This window comes from Plectropomus leopardus, chromosome 6 (genome assembly GCF_008729295.1).
Source record: "Plectropomus leopardus isolate mb chromosome 6, YSFRI_Pleo_2.0, whole genome shotgun sequence".
Classification (NCBI taxonomy): domain Eukaryota; kingdom Metazoa; phylum Chordata; class Actinopteri; order Perciformes; family Serranidae; genus Plectropomus; species Plectropomus leopardus.
In genome coordinates this window covers 10620602-10645537 of record NC_056468.1, presented here as the reverse complement: position 1 = coordinate 10645537, position 24936 = coordinate 10620602, and the positions used below count along the sequence as shown (strand labels likewise).

General features: G+C 39.9%; 2 protein-coding genes across 3 annotated transcripts in view; one reads left to right on the top strand and one right to left on the bottom strand.

Annotated features, from left to right (window-relative positions):
- Window positions 1-24936, top strand: part of glt1d1 (glycosyltransferase 1 domain containing 1) — a 29657-nt gene that overhangs the window by 2057 nt on the left and 2664 nt on the right. The window contains exons 4-12 of one of the 2 annotated variants that reach the window (XM_042487969.1): window positions 2357-2408; window positions 3330-3366; window positions 4356-4412; window positions 13379-13477; window positions 15402-15451; window positions 17496-17539; window positions 18000-18120; window positions 18729-18827; window positions 21756-22153. In XM_042487969.1, the coding sequence (XP_042343903.1) occupies window positions 2357-2408; window positions 3330-3366; window positions 4356-4412; window positions 13379-13477; window positions 15402-15451; window positions 17496-17539; window positions 18000-18120; window positions 18729-18827; window positions 21756-21902 (706 nt within the window). In that variant the 3' untranslated portion in view covers window positions 21903-22153. Of the gene's footprint in view, window positions 1-2356; window positions 2409-3329; window positions 3367-4355; window positions 4413-13378; window positions 13478-15401; window positions 15452-17495; window positions 17540-17999; window positions 18121-18728; window positions 18828-21755; window positions 22154-24936 lie in introns of those variants that run through there. The other variant, XR_006105900.1, reaches the window with a different exon arrangement.
- LOC121944237 (transmembrane protein 132D) overlaps window positions 23066-24936 on the bottom strand; it is a 37020-nt gene continuing 35149 nt past the window's right edge. Inside the window, exon 9 of the mRNA XM_042487968.1 lies at window positions 23066-24904. Coding sequence (XP_042343902.1) covers window positions 23597-24904 — 1308 coding nt within the window. The 3' untranslated portion in view covers window positions 23066-23596. The remainder of the gene's footprint in view (window positions 24905-24936) is intronic.

Sequence of the window (24936 nt, the reverse complement as noted above, 5' to 3'; positions counted from 1 at the left end):
TGAATTAGACCTACTATATGAATCTAAGATATGTAGTAATTGTTTTGTACAGGAGACTTTTTAAAATCTCATTGCAGAAAAAAGCCATGTGAAGCTAATAATATGCCATGAGAAATGTCACCTTTTGCATCTATTAGAACAAGTTATATGTTGCGAGTGATATATGATTGTAGCCACGCAGTTACTTTAATTTGTCAATAACAGACACTATATCAATTATTAGTACCAAATATGTAAAAATGCATCACAGTATGTTTAACTTACAGCCTTACAGGGGCTGTATACAGATTTCATCATCCGTAAGAGTGGGCAGAAAGTAAATATAACCTTTCACACCTCTTTACTGAAACTGTTCACATTAAATTACAAACACTTCTAATTTCGTGAAGCATTTGATTTCAAGTCTTGGACATAAGTTCCCACAGCACTAAGTTGCTATGGGAAATACATGGGATATTGCCATAAATCAAGCATATGTGGCTTATTTAAATACAGGGATAGCATTTATCCTTGTGGTTTTGTTTTACATATTACTATCAGAATGTCATGATTACTGCAGTATTGAACATCATTGTCACCGTAACATGAATTGTTGCAAAGCATTTGAATCATATTTACAGGGGCATCAGTTATCTGTGGGAGAATAAAGGACTGGATTTGCACATGATCCTCCAGTGTCTGGAGTACTGGCATGAAAGGATGAGGCAGAACACATGCAGGCCAACTCCAGCTGTGCAGACTGTGTGTTTTCCTCTCACCTAGTTTAACTTTGCAAACTTAATGTGCACACAGCCTTATCAGTATCTTGCTCTGTGCCAGGCCAAGTGCCAGAATGAAATGACTGAAAGTCTATTAAAATTGCATTTTTTTTAACTACAACGTAAGGCTACTGTTTTAAAATCAAATAATACATTTGTTAGAGCACTCACATAAGAATGTAGCTTTAATAGAGCGCTGAATATATTTTGAACTAATGAAATATTCTCTGTCATAATTTGCAGGGGGAGGTGTGTAGAAACAGTGTTTGCAGCTTGCAGCTCTCTTTTGCTGTCTGCAATCCTCTTCACCATGTTTCAGTGCTATCATTTGTGTATTACATTTTAAATTTAATTGATTAGGAAAATGTTGTTTTTCTCTAGCTAAGTCTATAAAAGCAAATGTTTGCATTGTACGTTTCTGCAAAGCACGAATATGTACCATTTGCATTTTAACTGTGTATCATGTCAACATTTTTAAAGTGACCAACAACACAGGTAGTTTTTTGGCGACCAAAAGAAACATCACAGCGCATCCAGCGGCTTTTATGCTACCAAAGTGGAGTGTTTTAAGCCAAACCATGATCTTTTCCTAACCATAACCAAGTGGTTTCAGTGCCTAAACATAACCACACCTTCAATATAGCATGGGTGAGAGAGGATAAGTTTCAGTGGTTTGCAGAAACGTTGAATGCGAACATTTTTTCTATTGACTTGGTGGTTTTCTCACATGGCTCCATGGTGGATGAAGAATACAAAGAAACGAGAAATTTCCTGATGAATTACCAATGAGCATATGACTGGATAAATGAGACTTGGATTATAGTTGTTTGAGAGTATGTAAATGGGTGGTTTGATGTAGTTTTGTTGTTGTTAAATGTGACACTCGTTATTTCAGTTCATCAAGAATTTTCTTTGTTTGTGGTATTCTTTGTTCACCATGGAGGCTTGCAAGAAAAAAAAAGTTTTTCACAAATTCAACACAATACAGGGCGAGTAATTGATATACAAATGATCACTTTGTAGATGAAGTATTCCTTTAACACCCCTTGTGGCGCCAGGGCCGCCCTGTGCCTTAACGTCAGACCCAGGTGTCACTGTTATTATGATGAAAATAGTTGGTCAGGCATCCATCAGAGGGGATAATTGCCTTTTGGGAGAAGTGGGAAGATCCAGGTCTCATGACTTCAAACATGTGAATCCACGCACCTCCCGCTGCCTGTGCCTTCTCACACAAACCTTGATCATGATATTCAGTCACCAGCCCGCTGGCCCATTTAATAATGCACACTCACACACGCAAATTAATATCTCCCCACTGTTCTCTGCTCTATATTCTCTTTGTTTTCCTCTTTGTATTCTTGGTGTATTCATCCTTAAATCCTTTGCCTTCATACCACAAGCAGTTTTGTATGCTCTCATGTATTCAGCCTTACCCAGAGACTTTGTGTTTTACTGGTGTTACCACTGCTTTTTCCTCTGTTTTTGTCAAAATTGTCATTCCATGTAAAAGGCTAAAACTTAGTGTCAGCCATAAAAAGTCTTGTTTTACTCAAATGGCTTTAACAGGGGTGATAATGAAGTGTTCCTTTTTTTAACAGGTTTGCAGTTGCATTTACTGAAAAACTGAAAGAAGAGGCAGAATTATTTTTGGTATGATCATACGCTTTTGTATTTTAATAGAATAACTGCTGTAGTTGATATCTAATAGGCACTGATGCTTGGTGTGCAAATTTGTGTCTCAAGTGGCATTTGGTTGATACCAGTTCTACTCAGTTAAGTTTTACTAGAAAATGTCTGCACTGTTTGTGCCTAATTGGTTGTTCATCATAGGTTCATGCCTGCCTGCTATGCTACGTGACCCCCCACAATAAACTTAGCAGTTAACAAGACTGTCATAATATAAACATTTAATATTACAAAGATGTAATGAAAAAACAAGTAGTGAGGGCAAAAGTTTTTTGTTTACCTTTTACGGCACATCAACAGCTAGCAGCATCGTGACAGCTTCAATAAATACAACAGAAGGGCTTTTACTATACAAACACAATATCCTGCCCTGCCCCGTAATAGTTTGGCATTAAAACAATATTATCGTGTTTTATTTTCAGATTAGATTCCAGCCGTGAGCTGCAGATTGAGGCGAGTGGCATGCTTTATCTCTGCCATTTAGTGCTGACAGCAGGCAGACAGGACAGGCACTGAGAGGCATCGCCACGCTTTTTATTGTGACAGAAAACACACATAGGGGATGAATCTAGTGTGATAACATCCAGTCAATTTCCTTTCCATCCCTTCTGATTTATTTTGTAGCACCCCCATTATCTTAGCAACTGCTTTCCCTGACTCTCTTTTTAAAGTTTGGATTTTGATTAAATATGTTTGGAGCACAACAAGCGTTAATTGGCTGCGTCCATTGTCTCACTAAAAGAGACCAAAGCACAGTTAGTAATAATCAAATGTAATTTGTACAAACAAACACTGCCAGTAATTACTGATCAATTTAGAACACTTATGTATTTATGTTTTAGTATGTGCTTTAACCAGAATTTTCCAATGTGTTTTTCTCTGAAGCTGTCCCAGAGCAGTAAGATCTATGTCCAGCCCCAAGGTAAGCTCTGCAGGATGAATATCCTCGGATGCTGTGCATCCCTGACTCGCCATTGAAGTGTTGCATTAATCAGCTTTGACATTTTTTCTTCCATTATCATGCTGTCTGCAGAACAGAGTTGTATTTGCTCTTGCCATAGGCCACCATGCCATGTAGGACAGCCCAAATCACTCTTCCATGATGTTTCCCACCAGTAGTCTTGTTTGGCAAATAGTGTCTCTTCATAGATTAGAGAGCCCTGAAACAGCTGCATGGCTGATCCCTGACCAATGAAAGCTTATTTTTTATGCATGTCATCAGATAGCGATCACTGTGACATGGATTGCAAAAGTTTTGTTTTTAAATACATTAAATCTGTTTTGTTTGTTTTACATGCAGGAGAAATAAATATAAATCTTTTATGCAAACAGTATGTGTCAAATATGACTAACGATTACAAAGAACGTTGGATGTGATTGATGTGTCTGTTTTTGAGTGTGTCACATAAAGTTTAAGAGCCAATACTGAAACTTTTAAACCTACTTATTACTTTAAAGGAATACTTCACCCACAAAATGACCATTTACATATCCGTTAGCCACCCTTTGTTACCTTGAATTCATGAAAAAGAACTTTTTTTCTTGCATGCTACCTTGGAAAGCTGCAAACAAATTGATTCATTGATTAATATGGGACCACGTTTAACAACAGCAATATTATATCAAACCGCCTGTGTATAAACTCTCACACAACTCTAACACAATCCAAGTCTTATTTATCTAGTCATATGCTCAGTACTTCCCAAACACATGCATTTTTTGCAAAAATGCATGTGTTTGCAAGAAAAGTTTTCTTAACTAATTCAAGGTAACACGACATGGGTAATTAATTTTAAGTATTCTGTAAATTAAAATCCACATTGACATTATTTTGTTAATTGATGTTATCACTGTAAAGTCAAAGCTTTAACGAGAACAATGTACCTTTTATTTGTCTGTGTTATTTGAAAGGTATTCAGACAGAAGTGAGCAAGAAATTCTGCTGGACTGAATTCTTGAGGAGCTCAGGTACTGTTACTGTTTTTTTGCCTTCAGTAGAAAATATTTCCCAATCAAAGGGAGGTCCATGCGTCATCTACTTTAAGCAAATAAATATGTTTTTATGCCTCTGTGCCAGTGACGGCTGTGGACGGCGGTATTATGATTTCAGGTTGTCCGTCTGCCGTCTCATTTCATGAACATGATAGCTCAAGAATGCCTTGAGAGTATTTTTTCAAAATATGGTCAAAGGTCAAGGTCACTTGACCTCACAAAACATGTTTTTGGCCATAAATCAAAAATTAATTTTTACTAATTTAAGCAAAGTGTCATACAAATGTCTAATAGGGTATGTTAATGAAGTGCTGACATTTAATATCCAAAGGGTCAAAGGTCAACTTCACTGTGACATCATAATGTTCTGCAAAACCCCAATTCTGGCCATTATTCAACGTTATAACTCAGGAACAGAAGGCATTCGGTCAGTTACTGAATAAGTTACACTAATCTTGGGTGTCCAACTTGAATCTGTGCTGATTATATAGATCTTCTCTTCTAGTGGATTAAAGATGTGTGTGAAGTATCCACGTTTTAGAATTTGTAGCTTCCTTTAAGCAACAGATATCTGAAGCATTGTCAACTCTCATACGAATTTGGACTGGTATAGATATAAACTGTAACTGTACTTGGATTATTACGCGAGGGCAGACAACTCTCTGAGTCTGTAATTGTAATTTTTTATTATTATTATACCGGTTTGTGCACTGACCGTTTTGTGACACCTAACTCAATAAGATGTTTGGCTGGACCAGTAGGTTCGGCTAACAGCACAGTGGAATGTTCAAATGACCCTCAGAGGCAGGAATACATGTAAACTTATGCCGGCTTTAGTAGAAAAATGGAAAAGCTCACAACACAACCAGATTGGTAATATAACAAAAATGTCAACAATTGCAGGTATCAAATACCACCTTGGCCAATAGTAGTTCTATCTTGGATGCACCCTTTTAACGTGATTTCTGTGTATCACTTTAAATACAAGTTATCCTCATTTAGCTCACAGTTCACAATGAATAAAACAAAACATAATATCAATTTGAATTAAAAACACCATTCACTTAGGCAGGATGTCTTACACACCCCTAACCATGTACAGTTCCAGATAATGAGGAGGTAAGTGTGTTGAACTAAGTTCAAAGAAAAAAGTTAAAATAAAAAAAAGGGGGGGGCAAGTAAAAGTCTTAAGTTCCCGGGAAGTCAAAAAAGAGATAAGTGTGGGAAATTCAGAGTCCAGGGAAGATGTGCAAGTGTGTGTGGGGTGATTGAAGAAGAGGGGATTGTAGCACAGGCTGAGTGTGATGGTGTCTGCAGATACTGGACCGAGCACACTGTAGAGAGTAGCTGAACCTTTCTAGTGACCAGTGGGTGTCTTGGTCTTTCTCTCTAGATCCAGGTGGGAAGGCTCACCATCTATTTCGATGGATAATAAATAAACAACCTACCCTGTCAACAGACAGGGTCAGAGAAATATCTTTAGTTATCATATATCTACAGTCTGTTTAACCTGTTTTTAACAACATGAAATCTGTACTGACAATGACATCACCATTCAAATCATGAAATATGTATTAAAATCAACTTTTTAAATAAAATAATATGTTACTGCACATGCTATTTTATACATATTTTTAGTATACATCCCCTATAATGGTGCAAATTGTGACTACCACAATTTATCTGCCATAGCAACAATCATTAACCAGTGAAAAATAAAATGACTTCAATCCACTGAATACATCTTGAAAATAAATCTCGTGCCCAACCCAACTATACACTACATACACTATAATACAAAGCAGTAAAATCATTAACTAAACAAATGCAGAATATAGTGAAATCCTTCACCAAAAGGCAATAGTCATGCTCACCAATCTCCGTGAGTGGGATGAGGACCGAGAGGAAATATGACGGCGCCCAATAAGGCCAGGGGGTTTCTAAACAAACATATAACGATGGATTTCTTTTACTGTTCAAATACCGCCATAGAAGTTAGCTCTCACTGTTGACTGAATTACATTAAAGTACATGTTTATGAATCACATTTATAACCTTGCTTCTAGAAGCGGAAAGAGGTGGAAACCCTCGGAAATGTCCTCATTTCCAGACCAAAGGGAGCAGATCATGGATGTATTATAAGGAAGGCACATGAGGCTGGTGGTTTAGCACATTAAGCTAGCGCAAACGAGCTAATAGGTAAATGGCAGCTAGCTTAGCCAGTTGAATTAACTCACATGTAGTTACATAAACAAGCGACCGATTTAGTGACAGTTAAGTTATGTTCAGTAGACTCTGTCACAGTCTTTTCTCCTGGTTTACTTCGCTCTTTTATTTAATTTGCTTTACTCAAGACAGCATCTCCTTAACTGCTCAGTGTCTCTGCACAAGCGAGTGGACACACTAACCGCTACTCAAAACACCTGAGTATGTGGGCGGAACTGTCTTCTGTTTGCGGCTTTCTGATTGGTTGAAATAACACTGTCACTTTATTCTCTGCCATATGTATTGGATGAAAGTATCCAGATAAAATATGTTATAAAAGAAACAATAATTTAAAAAAAGGGAAATAAGAACATTTATGTCAAAGTTTTTTTTCTTAGAGGAGGTAAGATTACTATGGCATCTTAATTTATAATTTAAATGTCTTTTTCTCGAATTTTTCTCACATGTAGTTCATTTTGTTATGTGGTTACACCGTCATAGCAGTGTTCTTCATATTTTGAATTTACTGTATTTTAGCTTAATATTTTGTGCTCTTCGACATCTTCCTGGCAAGCCACATTTTGGTCAGGAGCTGAGTCAGTTTGGTCTAAGTACTATATACTTAGCTGACAGTCATGTCTCATCTAGTTATTAAGGCTGTGCGTCAAACTATAAGCAGGGATTGTTGTGTTCGCATCCACAAACCCCTAGTGAGACAGGTGCTGGATATTGTTTGATGCAATAAAATGGAGAAGTACCTGCACACTGAAATTTAAGCTCCCTTATAAAATAGGTTTTATGACACCCGCCATATACAGATGTGCCACATATTTGAAACACTATTGTACATAAAAGCCCTCTGCCATATTGTAGACTGCATGCTTCTCACCTCCACTATCAGTCATAGACTGTAGTGTAACGCAGTGGAGCCACCACTGGGAGCACGATGGGGTGTACATTCATACACTCCCAACCTGAACAGTAGTCAGGGAGCATAAATTTACTCTGTAAAATTGTCAATGCATCAATGTGGTGATCAAGGAGATCAGAGCTTGTAGCAGAATTCCCTTCTCACCTCCAATCTTCCAATTCCCATTTGAATAGCTCTGTAAACACCCTATGCATCCTTTCCACAAACAGCCTGGGCTTTAAATTGGACATTGCAAGATGATGTCCATCCCAGGTACGTTAGTGCTCATATAGAGCACCCTTGACTACAGAAAGGAACAATTGATTAATAGCTTTCCAGCCCAGGGCCATTTGTCACCACGCTTCACAACCAGTGCAAGTAATACTAATTGCCCGCAGTCACTTCTCCATTTGTTATACTTGAAATAGGAGTCACTACCATTGTGGTTTTCCTCTGTGATGTGATGAAAGCACTGTATTGTGACTCATGGTTGCTTTTAGTGCTGCAAACACTGTTCTAGTTTCTGCATATGCACTGTGTGATTGGGTTCATTTGTCCTAGTCATTTATTGCGGATGTGGATCAGACATATTTATTATCAGTAAGAAAAAAATTGCTATATCTTCTGTGCCACAGTGTTATCACCACAGTGCTTTAACAAGACAACACATGCTCTTGGGTTTTACTTGAGATTGAAGGTAATGAGGACGACCTCCAGGAAAAGAGTTACATTTCAAAATAAATAACCGATCCCGCAGTCTATACTTAAGACATAATTGCAAATGTGCCTTTGCAACAATAACAGTGCTTATCTGCAAAATTCAACAGCAATCCCACTTCCTGGAAATCATGACCTGGTTACTCAAGATAATCGACAGACCTTGTCTTTACATGTGGGAACTATTTTCTCTCTACCAAACTGCATCCACCAACTGTATGCACTGCTAGCACACCTCACACCACTGAGTTAGATTGCATTGCAGCTCAGCCATAGAGAATGCCATTAAATGTTAACATTGTTGTTTCTTGTCCATGAGTAGATGCATGTTTCCTATTGCACAGTGATACAGCTGGTGGGTGAAATCTGGTAAAAAGAAAAAAAAGTTCCAACATGAAATCCCTCACAACAAGATTATTTTGAGTAACCGGATCATGATTTCTGGAAAAAGACTTTGCTATTGAGTTTTTCAAATGTTTATTTTGATTCTTTGAGCACAACAAGCCGAGTGCCTTCTTTTTCCATTATATTGGAGAGGAGGCAGGCCTCTCTATGGCTGATATGTCCAACACTTAACTCTCACCAAAACCATCTACATTGATTAATTGCTGTATAATGTAGAGGAAAAATACGTGTTTTTGATTTGGGAGTGAACTGCCCCTTAAATGAAGGTGTGTAGAGGTGTGAGTGTTGGAAATAAACATATTCTGTGTGGCCCGTTGTTGCACTGGCGGTAAAAAGAACTCCACCAGTGAACATAAAAGAAGCAAAGCAGCCTCTCCCACCTGACTGAAGATACACGCCTGTACTGTATGTGCGTCTGTGTTATCCTTCGGGTGTCACGTGCCCTCCAAAGGCACAGACTTCAGCACTGGGATCCAGAAGCTGTCAGTCCATGAAAGACACTGTATTTTGTTTGTGGCCCCTGCTGTGTGCCTCGTGAGGTGGGGGGCTTACATGAAGAACAGCACTGTTGAGTGAGCAGCAATGCTTTGAATCACTGAAGGATGAGAGGAAACAAGCAGGGGGTCTGTTGTTACCTTGTCCAGCTGCTTGATCCTCAAGGGATCGCATGACTATTGAGTAAATTACACAGGATGCTTTCAGTGTATGAACTGGTTCAATTTATTAGGAATGAAAGGATGAGGGAAGGTTAGATGTCAACTTTAATGCCTGTCATCATCTTATAGTGTGAGATCAGGGGACAGTGTTTGTGCCGTAGGGGGCATGCCATGTTTAAAAATGGCGTTATGTTCTTTTGTCATCATATTACAATCATGAGTTTTCCAACTGTTGTTTCCATATTGAAAAAAAAAGTTAAATGTGTGGACATTAAAAATACATCACTTCTGCTCAAGGAAAAAGATGCAATGTTCTTTCTGACTAGAGATATTTGAAATGCATATTTCTCAATACTTCGTTCACCCCAAAGTGTTAAGTCACAGGCACGATTACTCAAACTCAGTTGTTGTGATCTGTATTGGTAGTTTGGGTCTGTATTGGTTGTTTGTGTTGGTTGATTAAAGAAGGCAAGTGTCAAGTTCTGTTTTATAATATTTCAAGTCATAAATAATCCACTTGGTCGTCTGGGATGACCAAAATGTGGCTGTATGTGCAGTCCTGATATCTTGACTTCTCAGATATGATGCAAGCAAACACCTGCAGTGTGGGCACAAACTGTTTTCTGTTTGGAGCCTCAGAGCTGCTTTAAAACACCACATTTACAGCAGAATGGTTGATTATCAATCCTCATACTGACTGAAGGAAGTAAGACACAAATTCTTTTGAAACTGGTGCTACAAGACCAGAAAAAATGGCTATGTCATTTGATTCTGAGCAAGATGTAGAAAACTTACAACTACCAGAATGCACTGCGCTGCACCAGACCAGTAAACTCTCCTACTGGTGGCGTAATGTTAGCTTGGTCATTTTGACACAGAAAACAATATGGCAGCTTGCTGGTAACAAATAATCTCATATTACACTTGAGAATTGCATTAAAATATGTTTCTGAAAACATTTTAGGGGAGAAATAGGCAATTCACCAACATAATCGGGTCCCTCTCTTCCTCTATGGTGTGGGGCATATAAAAATGTGGAAGTACAATGTGTAGTTCACGCACCAGCACTAGAGCCAGCAAAAAATCATGTCATCCGGCACATTTGAGCTGATGGATTAGCAGGGATATCTGGGTGCTGATAAGACAGAGGGAAGTTTACCATGGTTCATTTACACATATTACCCACATTGTTATGATACATAGCTGTTTGCAAAGCAGGTTAGTATCCCTTTAATGGTATCTCACTGGTGTAGCTTTGTTAGTATGTGTAATTTGATTCTCAGCAAACTTTTTTTTCAGTGGCGTTGTCTTTATTTTGTCCCTGCAGTATCTGTTCTGTGTACCATGCTGTGCCACGCAACAGATTAATAGGAGCTGTTCGGATAGATATGTGCTCCCACATCCATGTGCACACACACTCACACATACTGATTAAAGCATTAGGGGATCATTCAAAATGCCCTTCTGAAATCAAAGGCAAACCAACAAAATGTGTTTTGCATAGAACTCACAGAACTGCAAAAAGAGAGAGAGAAAAGTGCTGCTGGCACAACAGATGATTTTTACAATTTTGTTTTTCTCCCCCAAGGAAAGATGAATTGCGTCTTAGATCCAAAGGGATTTTTAAAAAATTATAACTTTGAATTCATTTTGACACGTGTGCTTTGGTATGATTCCAGCTGTACTCCATTATTTCCCTGCATCTTGTACTGAGGTAGTGACGTTTGTTTCCCTCAGCTGACGCGCCTTCACATCCTGTGTGAATCAATGCAAAGGAGTTCGATACATTCTGCAGATGAAGAGCTGTTTTTGACAATCAGCTCCCAGGATCAGGGTCAATGCCCAGACTCCACGCCGTCATTTTAAGATGCTCTTTAATAGCATTAAAAGAGCTGCCTCAGCCTCCTGATCTGGACTTATCTGGCAGCAGGGGATTTCACTTGACTGTCACTGCGCCTTAAGCATCTGCTTGTGTCTGTTTGTGGTATTATATTCAAAATGGTTTGTTTCTTGGTTTGTCACAGATACTTTCGAAGTACATTTTATTATGGGCTTAGTTTGTACTTAAATTTTGGCTCAACACTTCTCACAGTACCATTTTAACATTTATGATTTATCCTTTTGGTTCACTGTGGAGCATAAAAGGTCAGAGATTAAAATTTATTTTCTGACACTTCTCTTACTAATTTATGTGAAAATATTCTCATACATCTGCTTGTATTGGTATAAATGAAAGTTTATCCAGTAGACCTCGACCTAAAAGTGTTACCTTTACACCAACCCCATTTAAGCTTGCATAAAACCAGGACTGCCTTTTCAAACACTGGGCACAGCAGCTTTAATGGCTTTGTACATATTCTCACATGAGGTTTATAACCACTTGGTTTTCCAACCAACTGCCAGATGAATTGCCATAACATGTTTACAGATATTCATGGTCTCTAGAGATAAAACCTACTGACACTGGTGATCCCCTGACCTTGCCTCTAGTGCCAATAGCAGGTTTTCACTCATCCAGTGAAATATATTAACATCTAGTTCACATGTAAGTTTTTGTCATGTGCACAGCAATTACAGGAGCAGTCATTGACAGTGAAATTCTAGTTTTCAAGCTCCCTCCAGTGATGTTAGTACAAAAGGTGTAAGAAAGAAGCCAGCTGTAAAAAATAGATTCCAAGACATAGACGTAAAACACAAAATAACAAAAAGTTAAAACAGAATTAACAAGATAAACATAAAAATAGAGGTGGAAGAAGAGCAGTTGTGTTGCGGTCTTTTGTCTTTCGACCGTTTGCACCATAGTCCCATTGATGGGGATGGGGGCATGTCCCTCTCTGTGGCTTCCTGTAGTCCACTACTACTGGACAAAGTGACACAACGTGTGGTACAGACATTCATAGTTCCTATATAATGTATCTCAATGACTTTGATTGTCCCTCAATTTTATATTTAGCACCATCATCGGGTCAGTATGTAATTTAACTTGTGTTACTGACCAAGTACTTGCAAAGAACATGGTAAACATTACGCCCACATCAGTATTTTAGCAGACAGAGAGAAAAAAGAACAGCATGTGCTTGAATTGCAAGATTGCTTTCGCTCAGTATGAGCATGAGTCTGAAGAAAGTATTACTTTTGTTAGTGTCCAGCACTCAGCGACTCACACCGAAACAATCTAGATTGATAAATAGCACAAAAGGTAAGAGAAAAAATATCTCAAATATATTTTTGAATTAAAGGTGACTTGTCCCTTTTACAAAGGATCCTTGATTATATTTTTGTAAATGGAGCGTGTTGTCTCCATACCACAAACGCTTCTCATCAGCATGTCAGCATTTTCATTGTGAGATTGCTACCCACTAAGCAGCTGTGAAGGTAATTCCATTCCACCTCCACTATAGAAACTTTATAGAGGAAGTGTGCCGTTGCCATCTAGTTAAAGTTCAGGTTCTCCTAATTGGTGAGAAGTCAGAGACTTACAGTCCAGTTTATGTGTTACCATCATGATAGTGCAGGGCTGTGCTGTTGGGTTCAAGACTTTTATCTGTTGCTTTTGGACGGCTGGGTACAGAACAGTAGTTGTTGGCAGTGAGCGGAGTTGTACGCCTGCCAGTTTCTGACTAATCTCTGGATTGATCCTGAAAGTTGGATGATCTGGGAAAAGAGGCGATTTAGTGGCACTGCCTCTCAATTAAAGCAAGGTTCTCGAAACGTTTGATGTCGTTAGCACGATGTTGGGTTAGCTAATTTTAATCTAGGGCTGTTCAGTGAGCAAATTGCCACCCGAACACTGCGGCTCTGTAGTTATGATGCCGTATTACACACTGATTAGGCTGCAACCTTCCAACGTTTTCAGCAGTCTATTTCCCTGCTGAGTGTTACAACTCTGATCAGAGAATTGTGCGAGCACATTAGTCACTGCTGTCTTATTTTCCTCATGACCTTGGGTGATGTATTGCTTTCATTATCTGCCGATGTACACGGGATGTTCATTATGCAGTGTTTTGATATTGTGGTGCTGTCTTTCTGTGTATCTGGCTTCTCTCCAGGTGTAAGCGCCGAGCACGTGGATGAGCTGCGTGTCTTCCTGTTGGTCTGTGGCCTCAGAAGAGTCAAAGACCCCCTCTATCTGGTGGACATTTTTTCAGGTATACCATGCAAATCATTATATTTACAATCTATTTTGGTTATTTAAAACATAAAACAAGTAATATTGCAAGCAGGACAGCAAAGAGAGGGGAGTGTTTCTTGCTGGCATGTTTTCAACCCTAATGTCAGGTAAACACCCACATTGCAAAGCCTCTGTGACTGCGTTTCAGTAGTAGCTCGTGGTAGAGGCAATGGCAATGTCCTCATCAATTAGGAATGAAGTTAGATCTCAGCGGTTGAGTTTCAGCTAATTAAAAAATTTATGTGAAGTGCAATGAGATTCTCCTGACAGCTCATGCTGGCCCTACAAAGACATTTTGTTGTGTTATCTTGTTGAGTCTTGCCTTCATGGTGTTTCTTTTTATTTTTACATGATATCTTATATATGGATCTAACATATTTAGCTGACAGAATCGCCACTGATTAGCAACATCAGTGGGTTCTTTATTCAGTTCTCTTTTATAGTATACAGTTATGGTAATAAGACAGCAGTAGAGGGCGTCGAATTGTATTGATGTTTCATTCAGATGGGATAGCTTTAATGTCTCAACTCCTTACATGTATATGTGTGGATTTGCACATTGCATTTATAGAGATTTAACTTCTATCCACATGCTTAAAAATGCAAACTAATAGTGGAATGTAACTGAATACATTTACTCACATACTGCACTCTCCGTTTCTATTTTATGATACTGTGTCCTTGTACTCCTGTACATTGTGGAGGCCTATAATGTACTTTTTACTCCATTACACTTACACAACAACTTAAAGGAGCAGTGTGTAGGAATTTGCGGTTTTGAGAGGACTGCAACTAGCTGAAATTTCTCCCATGAGCCAAGCATGAACTCCTGGTTAGGATTCCCTCAGTGTTCATTTACTGGGGGCCAAATAATCCACAGAGGTCTCCTCCTCTCCAAAACAAATGAACACGGTGATTTAAACTATTGAAACACTGAATAAAGCACTTTTACATTACAAATCAGTGTTTTCTGATGCTGTTGGCACGTGGTAGACTGGCTGCGAGCCCAGCACCCGCGAGTGTGTGCTCACCTTTTTAAGCTAACATTAAGACATTGTGGAGGTTTTTACCTGGAGCCGAAACATCCAGAGTTTGCGTTGTCTCAAAAAAAAAAAAAAAAAAAACCCAAAACACACACATAGTGATTCAAAGTTGTAAAACACTTGATGAAGTAATTTCACTTTAAATATCAATGTTTTTCCAATGCTTTTCGGTTCGGCACAGAGGGGCTTCTGACTAGGATGGCCAACATGAAAACATGAATAGCCCTGTTTAGAGCCAGTGTTTGGTTTTTCCATTCTCGGCTACTATAGAAATTTTGCAGTGCAAAATGCACAAAGACCTGCTTCCTATGTAGATCTGAAAGGAAGGTAAAAAAAACACGATTCTTTATTTCAGGTGATTATACACTACAGAAAACATACTTATTATATCATATCACATTTCTCCCAATATATCCCCCTAAATCCTACAAACGGGACCTTCAATCTGTTAGTTAGCTGCAGATTACAAATACAAAAATTAATTAGAAATTCTCATTTATAATTATACATTAAGCCAACCAGCAATGTATGAAATACTTAAAGTGACCCTTATCTTTACCAGCTTCAACATGAACGTGAATTCATCACGAAATATTACACAGTATTATAACTTGTAATGAATCTGAAAAAGGGCCATTCTGCATAATGGTTTCTTTTACATTTGGTACTTTAAGTATATTTTAATGCTAATGCTTTTTCACTTGTACTTGAGTAGAATTTTGAATGCAGCACTTTTACAACTTAGTTCTTCAGTAAAAGATCTGAATACTAATGCAAACAACTGCTACACATCTGCTGTTCATTTTTCTCCCCAAACATTGTTTGTTTACAAAATCATTTTCATTTTGCACATTTCAGAGTGGCATTGTGAGAATCCGCAGAATGCGTTGGTCATTATTGGGCCAAAGGTAAGTACACCATCACTATACCTGCCGTGTGTCTCTTCCTCTGTGCCGTGGCTCTCTGTGCTGTTGACATGAGACAGAAACATCCCCTGTGAATGTAGGCGACCTCTAATTGGATGTAGCAGAGATACTGGCTTTAGCTGTTTAGCTGGAATTAACTGGGAGTGCTGGGAGGAAAAGGCAATCTTCTGCAAACAGGGCGAGGGTCAGCAGTGGTTTTGTTTTGTGTCTAACTGGCTGACTGCTGAATGTGCCGTTGCATTGCCTGCTCCAGATTAGCACTTGACCAGTGACCCTTATAGAGCTACCTAATTTTAATAAACAAGGATGGGCATATACATCGAGACTTGTGCTTGTATAAATTACAGCCAAAGCAGTTTGTAGACCTGTCTCATGCCATCATTCTTCTGTTCTGTGCATCAATCCTGGCGTCATTAACTGTACAAATACAGGCAAAATGTCATTAAATAATTGGAAAAAAGCAATTGAACTCATACAGTCAGCCGTGATGTAGTATACTCATGAATCAATCAGCGAGACAGTCTTTGTACATACGCTCTAAAAGTTATTTTTTAACTGACTGCACCTTTATGTGAGCGTTATATCCCAGCCAACAGCAGCAGCCTCACTGCTCCCCCAACTGCCCCCCCCCATTTCATTTCCGATCTCCCACTCATTGATTTGTCTGTATGTTTGTCTTCATCTTCACTCCCCCTGACTTGCTTTGATATGACACCAATGTACAGTATTTTAGTGTCTGTTCTTTCTTTCAAACAGTGGTGTCAGGCAAAAGGTATGTTCTGCTTTAGATTTGCTCACAAAAAACAACTCAATTAGACATGGCCAGGGGCTTATACACCGTCTGACTGCCTCCTCTTGCTCTGCTATGCTTTGTTGTTGTTTGATGAAATGGTTCAGAGGAAGCACAGACGTGATTCATCTCGACACCCCTGAATCACATTCAAAGCCTGTTTGCTTGTTTGTCTGAGAAATGAAAAGCCATATATTATTAGTAGTATTAGTATAATAAACATGTATATGCGTGACCACCAAATTTCTCATTAGGATTTCATTTTTGGTTAAGGATAAACATTACTGAGTAGATTTAATGAAGTAACCATATATTCTGAAAAATATATAAATATAGAGACAGACGTTAGGATGAGACATGTTTTGCCCAAGCTGTCATGATGAACTATAAATCCACAGCCACTTCATTCAAGTAATAAGCGCTCTGGCTGCACTGCATCTGTCATTAAGAGGAAAATTCAGGTCAGTTTGTCAGCAATGACACATCTCACTCCCCTGTAACTGGGCTTTGCATAGCACCACAATGTGCAGCATAGTGTTTTTGATGTACACTTTCTAAAATTTTAGGTTCTGGGAAGTTAGCAGGCTTTGCATCAAAGATTTGCAGCTAAAAAACTAGAAAATATGTGGCCAAGTGCAAAAACAGCATTGATGTCAACTCCAAACGGGATTCATTTGTAAGAACTTAAACACTGATGTTGCGTCTGCCTTCCCCTTCTGATTGGTCACGAACAGTACACAATCACTACGGTGCTTAAAATCATTTGTCTTTGCTAATACAGCCTTTATCGTGATCTATCCCCTGCTGGTTTTACAATGACTACTAAATCCCAGATTACACCAGGATACATAAAATGTTCTCAGTTGAGATTCTTTGATTTTAATGCACACGTGCCGTAAAGCAGATTCCATTTGGAAATTCCATGAGCTGTAAAACGAAAGCGAGAGAGAGAGAAAAAAAAGTAGCAGCTTGCTTGGCAGCATCTTTGACCTAAATTGCTATGCTTTGACTTTTCTGTGGGCAGGCTAATGCACGCAAATCCCACATTGCAATTAATCAGATTGGCCACCCACCCCACCCTGACCCCAATCTCTGAAAATACAGGATTTCCAGAGAATGATTTGCTCATGATAGAAAATATTAATTGTCATTGTTTATTTCATCCCTCAGATTAAGTCATCCTTGATGAAAACACGCAGGTTTCACTTGTCTTAGTGACGTTTCTGTCCCTTTTAGATCGATCCCGTATTTACCGTTGAAGTGGAAGCTGTTGTTAAGAGGTAAGCCTTCGTTCTCGTTTTCTTTTCCGCACCAGTTACACGTCATACAAAAGGAAACGTGGATTGCTTCTCCCCTTTGAGAAATTTCAAGATTGCTTTTACTTCTGTTAATCCCATGTGGCACAAGAAAATATCCAAGCAAATATATTTATCTTGACATAATATGAAGAGAAAGAAAATCTGAGGGGAGTGCCAAGATCCTCTTTTTTTTTAGAATCTGTCCTCCCACTCTCAAGCCTTGGCTGATCTTTCCGTTTATCGCCGAGGGCCTTCACCACAACAAAGCTCTCTGCGGCAGGAAGCTGCCCTCTCTGGTTAGGACTCCACCTGGACTCTCCGTGCATGTCGCACATAGTGCAGCTGTGTTTCCGGCCCTTAGCCTGTCACTGCCCTTTAGCGTCATTCACGCCTCCGTTAGCCCCGAGTCACGCAGAACTAAGCTTTGCCACTGTTTCCGCAGAACAGCAGGGGTCTTCTTGGCCCAAGAGAGGAGCCAACAGGAGCTTCATGCCGCCATGAAAAGATGCTTTGCCGTGGTTAACAGCTCCGTCTCAGAGGGCATGTCAGCAGCCATTTTGGAGGTAAACATCTTCAGGGCTCATGGGTATCTGAACAACAGCATCTCCCTGCTAAACACAATTTTATCTTTTTAAAACTCATCCTTTGTCATGCAGAATAATATTTTAGTGATGAAATTTGCTTAATAAAAGTATATACTAAGAATATGCCATCCAAAGCCTTCGAAAAATCCAAACTGTGAATATTTACAGGAGTCCTTATCTCGCTGTTTCTTGCTCAGCTACAATGTTATCTGACCACTTCAGGGACAATTACCCAAATTAATTGCTCGACTCCAATCTTCCCATTCCTGAGTGAGCAAAACCTGCAAATCCACTTAATCTCTTTTAAACACAGTCGATTAAGACAATCCACAGTAGGCTTAAAGTCTGATTAGTATGTTAGCATGTTTCACTCAACAACCTGCTGAAGGTATTAGCTGATACAGATTGTTAATTCTGTAAGTGAACTAAGGCACTGAAGAGCAGAATGGCTGAGTTGTACACCTTCCAAGGTGCTTAGGTGTGTTTTTTCCCCCATGATAATGATGGGAGAAATAACTCGGCGAGTGAGAAACCTTTGTGACGTCAATCTATGCAGATTTTGAGTGTTTATCTCTCTGCTACAACAGGCCATGGATCTTGGGGTGCCGGTGTTGGCCAGGGACATTCCAGGAAATGCAGCCGTGGTGCAGCATGAGATCACTGGCCTGCTGTACTCATCTCCACAGGTATTCAGTGACAAACACTGACCAGGTCGCCACATGCATTAAGCTCCATTAAGCTTTAACACTAACTATGTTGATGGACTGCAGAGAGGATATACTGCATATAAACTGTCACCTTAACCGACCAGAACAGAACTTACGAATACTGTAAGTAGTGCTGAAGCACTGTCTCCCGATGACTGACGATGTCCCCTTTTATCTGGCGTTGATTTATCTTAAAAGGTCTCACAGTTTTAAGAACTTTAAATCATTTTGTCAAACTTTGTACTTTAAATTCTAATCATTAATCTCAGCAGGTAAAATATAACAAAAGGAGCTGATGTTTCTCCAGGTGCTTAGATTAGGATCAAAAAGTGCAGCCCTCGGGGACAGAGCAAAGATACCACATTACCATGCACTGATGCAACACATTGCAGCACGCATGAAAGTGCAAAGTGGAGAGTTCCCCTGAGAGCTTTTCAGTCTGATATATGATGAGGTTTGTTGCAAAAGGAGATTACGATAAGTCAGGGGCGTCAAACATACGGTCCGCAGGCAAGAACCGGCCCACCAAAGGGTCCATGACTTTGCACATTAATTTTGATGCTCTTGTAAAAGCCTATGAAGTGGCATGTTTCAGGAGCAAGTTAACCCTTTGAAACCTGAGAAATTTGGCTTAATTTCTTTCAAAAGCATGGCAAGACGGCAATGAGCAACGAAAGAAGAAAAGTGAGCAAGAAATTGGAAGTACAAGAAAGTTACCTGAAGAAAAACAGAAAAAGAGGGAAAGATTAAAGAAAAAACAATACATAAATGACTTTGGAAAATGTTAACAATAAATTTGAACCATAATTTTAAACATGTTATTATGATAATTATACAGTTTTTCATAGCTTTTTTCTCTAGACATTTTTACTTAGCTTTTAAAATATATATATATATTTATATATATATATATTTATATCTATATATATTCTAAATCTACTATTTTTTTTCCAATTTGCGAAACTTTTCTCACCAAGTTTGTCATTGCCTTTTATCCCATGTTTTTAAAAGAAATCACACCAATCCTCTCAAGGTTAAAAGGTTTAAGTACTTGTGAAAGGGATCTGCAAGCAGCAGAAGAGAGTGATGTCAGTCCAGGTTTCAGATGTAAAAGGCTGCTTCAGAGGCTTTTCACCGTGACCTGAGTGCAGCACTCTGTTCTAACAATGGACACTTACTGAGGTCATATTATTGAACATTGTGCAAAATATGTTCTCAGCCTCAGTATAAAAGACTCTGTATCAGACTAATAATCTTAGAACAGTATCGCTGGAACCCTACAACCAAGGCTCTGCATAAACTTTTGATTTGTAAATGGTATGTAAAGCAGCAAATAATTTATCGTGCGTCCTCAGTAACTTCCACCTTAGTGTGGTGTGATGATGTCAGAATTAATACACAGGAGTTAAAATGTATGCACATGAGTAGCAGACTGACTGAATGTGGAAAAAACTGAGACATACTGTTGAAATTGCACTTATTTTTGCAAGACATCTCACACTGTTCATCTTCTGTTTTGCAAAAGCATGTCCTTTTCAGAATGTACATATTTACACGAAAAGAAGAGGAAATATTTGCACTTTTTGCTATTTTTAGGTTATTCATCACTGGTTTTACAGGTCCAGCCCACTTGAGATCATACTGGGCTTTATGTGGCCCATGATCTCAAACTAGTATGACACCCCTGGGTTAGGGCAAGTTGACAGAAGGCTTGAGCGTGGAGCTGTGAAGACACCATGCTCTTGCGTGATGTTGTCGTAACAGCAGAGATAAGTCCTCTCCAGGGGGGGGTCACGTGTGCTCAGCTCAGCTGCCAGGAGGAAGCTCTCACAGATGGTTTGCGGAGACTTGGGTTGGATAAACCACGACCTCCGCCAGGACCGACGGGCAGCAAGTGCTCATCTTTTAGCCAAAAACTTTTCCCACAGTGGATCACACTCCAAACTTTTTTTTTTTTTGCAGGCTTTAAATATCCCCTCTTATTTTTGGATTGACAGTGTTTCTGCTTCTTTAAGCCTTCAAAGTAATTACTCGAGGAGTATAGGTATCAAGAAATGTGTCAAAAGAAACAAACACACGAGCACTTGAAAAGCTTTAAATAGAAAAACGGCACTTCCTGCACGGCTCTATAATTTGCACTAAGAGTGAAGTGATTATAAGCGCGCTGCTCATAAGTTGAGCTTTAATCCTGTTGCTGAGGATTTATAGCTCTCATATGGCCATACAGAAGAGCCGTTTCCTACCAAGAGCCTCTCCAGACATAATCACATCACTTGAATGAAGTAAAGTGAATTGGCCTGCTGACTGGCAGTGGCTAAAACTCTGTGTGCCCATTGGCTCTCTACTTCAGTGAATGTTGGCTGCCATGTTGCAGAAACACTTTAAGGCAATTTAACTTCATTTCTTTGGCTTCTTTGACTCTGCTGGGGCAACAGATGCGCACTAGGATTCAGGATGCCATGTGAATACAACACATCTCAGTCAGTGCTCAGCAGTGACACCATTATTCATTTCTTAATTATCTCAATTTTATCCTCATCTTGCCCTCCCCACATCCCTGTGACAGCTGGTGCGGTTGTATTGTTTAACTGTAGCAGTCACTTTGTTTGTTTTCCCCTTTTTTCATAAGCAAACGAGAGGTGGCAGCTATTAGGATACACTGAAAAGGTTTATTGGACAGCCGTATTTGGATCTGGAGCCACAAATATCTCCATCCTTTGGCAATGTAGAGATTTTTTTGAAGTATTTACTAATCAGTGCACAGGCTCTTATCTGAGTTCTGTTCTCGTGCCTCGGATTATCTTTTATGCTTTTAAAAAAAACATATCTTCAGGCAACTTCAATGGCAAGCTTTAAGTGGCATTTGGCAGCAAAATGAGACTCGTTTTTTGCCTTTATCCCTGCCAGGAATTTGTGCATCAATCTCAGAGGCTGTTGTCAGATCATGAGCTGAGAGAGAGAGTGGTAAGGAATGGAAAACTCTACGTGGAAGAGCATCACGGCATGAAGCAGGAGAAAGAAACCTACCAGCGGCTGGTGGACACTCTGCTCTGAGCACAAGGTCACAGCGTTCGACCCCACTCTGTATACTTTCTCAGGAACTAAAGGGACAGAGAGCAGGGCATTACATAGCTGCATTCAACTTGCAGAGGGATAATTTATCACAGATGTCTTTTAATAAATCAGGCTACAAAGATACAAATTTATATAGTTTTGTCTGCACTGCCAGATTGAAATTATGCTGCAGAGCACTTTGAGCCAAAGACCTATAAGAAAAATTTTAATAAATTTGTATGTATTTGAAAGCAAGGATGCACTGTTATTTATGGTTTAGTAAAAAAATATAGATATATATATTAACAGCATGGGTTCTCTGTTTATTCATTCTACTTAATAAAAGAGGCAAATAACTCCCCTGGTTGCTCCTGAGTGGTCGGTGATCTAAAAATCTATTATCATCCCCTCTTCTGAGACAAAAACATCCATTTATCACGCTGAACAAAATTCTGAAAGTGACATTAAATCGTGATTTCTCCTCAACTGCAGCTCATCTACTCATGCTAATAACTGTTCCAATATTTCTCTTCCTTCCTGTCTGTATGCTGCCACATTCATTTTTAATAAAGTTCAGTGATTGGGTTGCACACATTCAAAGGCCTAGCAAAACTCAATTTGTTTAAAGGGCAGAGGGGTGCAAAGGGTTCATGTAATTTGCCTTTACAAAGGTTGAATTTGGCAACATGCTGGGGCATAGGCTTGTTAGGGAAACCAACCAGGTTACCAGAGATTGTATGCCTTATAAGAAAACTTGTAAGCGCTTAAAGGTATACTGTGCAGGGTTGTTGGTTGCTGTTTGTAAGATTAAGTAAAAGTGAACCCCCGATTCACTTTCATTTGGCCTTTTGTCTCGCTATTTACTCTTTTTTTTTTGGCGCTTTGTCTCTTGAATGCCTGCTGCTTACAGTCTGTCACCTCGGTGCTCCCTTTTCATAAAGCCCCAACCTCACCTGAAAGCTGTGGCAGTACATGCAAATAAACATCCAAAACAAAGAAAGTTAGAGAATCCAAGCAGAGGGCAGAATCTCTGCAGAGGAATACACCGCCACACACCTCTAGTGGGTCATAAGTGATGATTGAGAGTGATTACTTTTGTGTTCATCAATACATGTTTTGTAAATTCTGCATAGTAAACCTTTAACATAGAAAATCAAGTGAAAGGCAATATTCAAGATTAGTGTTTTAATGAAAAAAATGAAATTAGATCAACTTGAACTTACAAAGAAAAGGGTCTTGGACATTGCATTAATAGAAAACACCTATTTCTGATAGAATTATGTTTGATCGCAGCCATGTTTATGGTGAAACCCATATCTTTCAAACTGAGGTCTGTATTATAACTGGTAACCAATATATTTGTTATTGATACTTTTTCAGTGTGTCTTTGTACTCTGTAGACCAGCATGTGAGTGCAAAAGTTTAGAGAAGAAGATATCCACATGCAGCATTAACATTTGGTGGCTTTAAACATAGTGTAAGTCCATCTGCTCAGCCATCTAACCCGCATCCACACTCCAGTATTAACAATATTATACAGTACATGTACATGTAAAAGGCCTTTGATAGGTAATGAAATGTGAAGGGGGGCAATTCCAAAATCACATATTCTAGACAGTTATTGGAGTTAACAAAGGCATTGAGGTGATCAAAGCCACATCTACTGTACATGTGAGGTCTGATAGGGTTCTGTATTATAACGGGTCCCCAGGCTCTGCAATGGGCACTTGGGGTTCCTCCTCACAACTGTCCTGCTTCCCAACCCAATGGATGCCATGGCCATTCTCCCTGGGCGGGAGATGTGGCGAGTGCTGGCGCTCCAGAGTGGAGAAGGTGGTGAACTGGACTCTCTTCCTCTTGCTGGTGGGTGAGTGGAGGGACTCGGTGTGCATAGGTTTGCTCCTGAGGGAGCCCACGCAGCTGAGGGGCGAGTCTGTGACTGAGGCCAGGCAACTGGGCCTTCTAGACAGAGAGGCCGACTTATCAGGCCCAATATCTATGACCGTGGTTGTAGTCTGGGAGTCTTGCTGGACAGGACTGCCAGGCACGCTCATCACCAGCTCGGCGTCTGTGCCAAGCCATACCCAGTCGTGCCTGTGCCCTGTAGGCTCCTGGCCATGAGATGGAGGCTTCTTGTGCCTGAACTTGACAACATACGAGATACAATTAACCAGAAAAACCAGGATGGCCAAGCAAAAGACGCCCAACAGAGCGTACATGCCTATCTCTAGGTCTGTGAGCGGCCTGTTGGCCAACATTTCTTCACCACCGATCTCTACTTCAGCTGTCTCCTGCCCGGGTACGTCCACTCTGGTGGGGAAACTGTTATAGTTCACCAGGTTCCCAGGGGCCTTAACAGTGCTGGTAAAACCAACACTGCTCATATCCTCCGCGATCATATTGTCTGAGCCATATGCTTTGCTGCTGTCACTGGGGCTACTCATCATGCTGATGTTCACCATGCTGGTAGGACTGCCGGAGTTTCCTGAATTGCTGGTCTTACCCACTCCTCCGAGGCTGCCGCTGGTGATGAAGGTTCGCTCGGTAGATTTAATCGTGGTTGTGATCTTTTGCATTGCGCTCTCCTCTCTGTCTGAGGTGGAGCTGCGCAGTGGAGGATCCTGAGATGGTTTCCTCTGCTTTCTCTTGCCGTCCATCTCTTCCCCATCATTCCCATAGTCACTGCCATTGGCATCTGCGCTGCTGGTATTGCTGTCTGGGCGCCGGCTGTTCACCTGAAACTTGACCTTGAGGCTTCCGTTACCCACAGCCACAGTGCTTTTGCGTTTGGATTTCTGGCAGGACTCACAGATGGACATCTCTACTCTGACGAGGACTCCCTCACCTTCGCCCTCCGCAAGCACAACTGGAGGCGTTCCCTTAACTGACACTACCCCTTGATCTAGAGATGTCACTGTCACTCGGTAGAAAGCAGGGTCATAAATGTCGAGAGGCGTCTGGTTGCCATCACTGAACTGCACCCAGGCACTGACCAAAGCTTCCTGAAAGAACAGAAAATAGGCAAATATGTAAA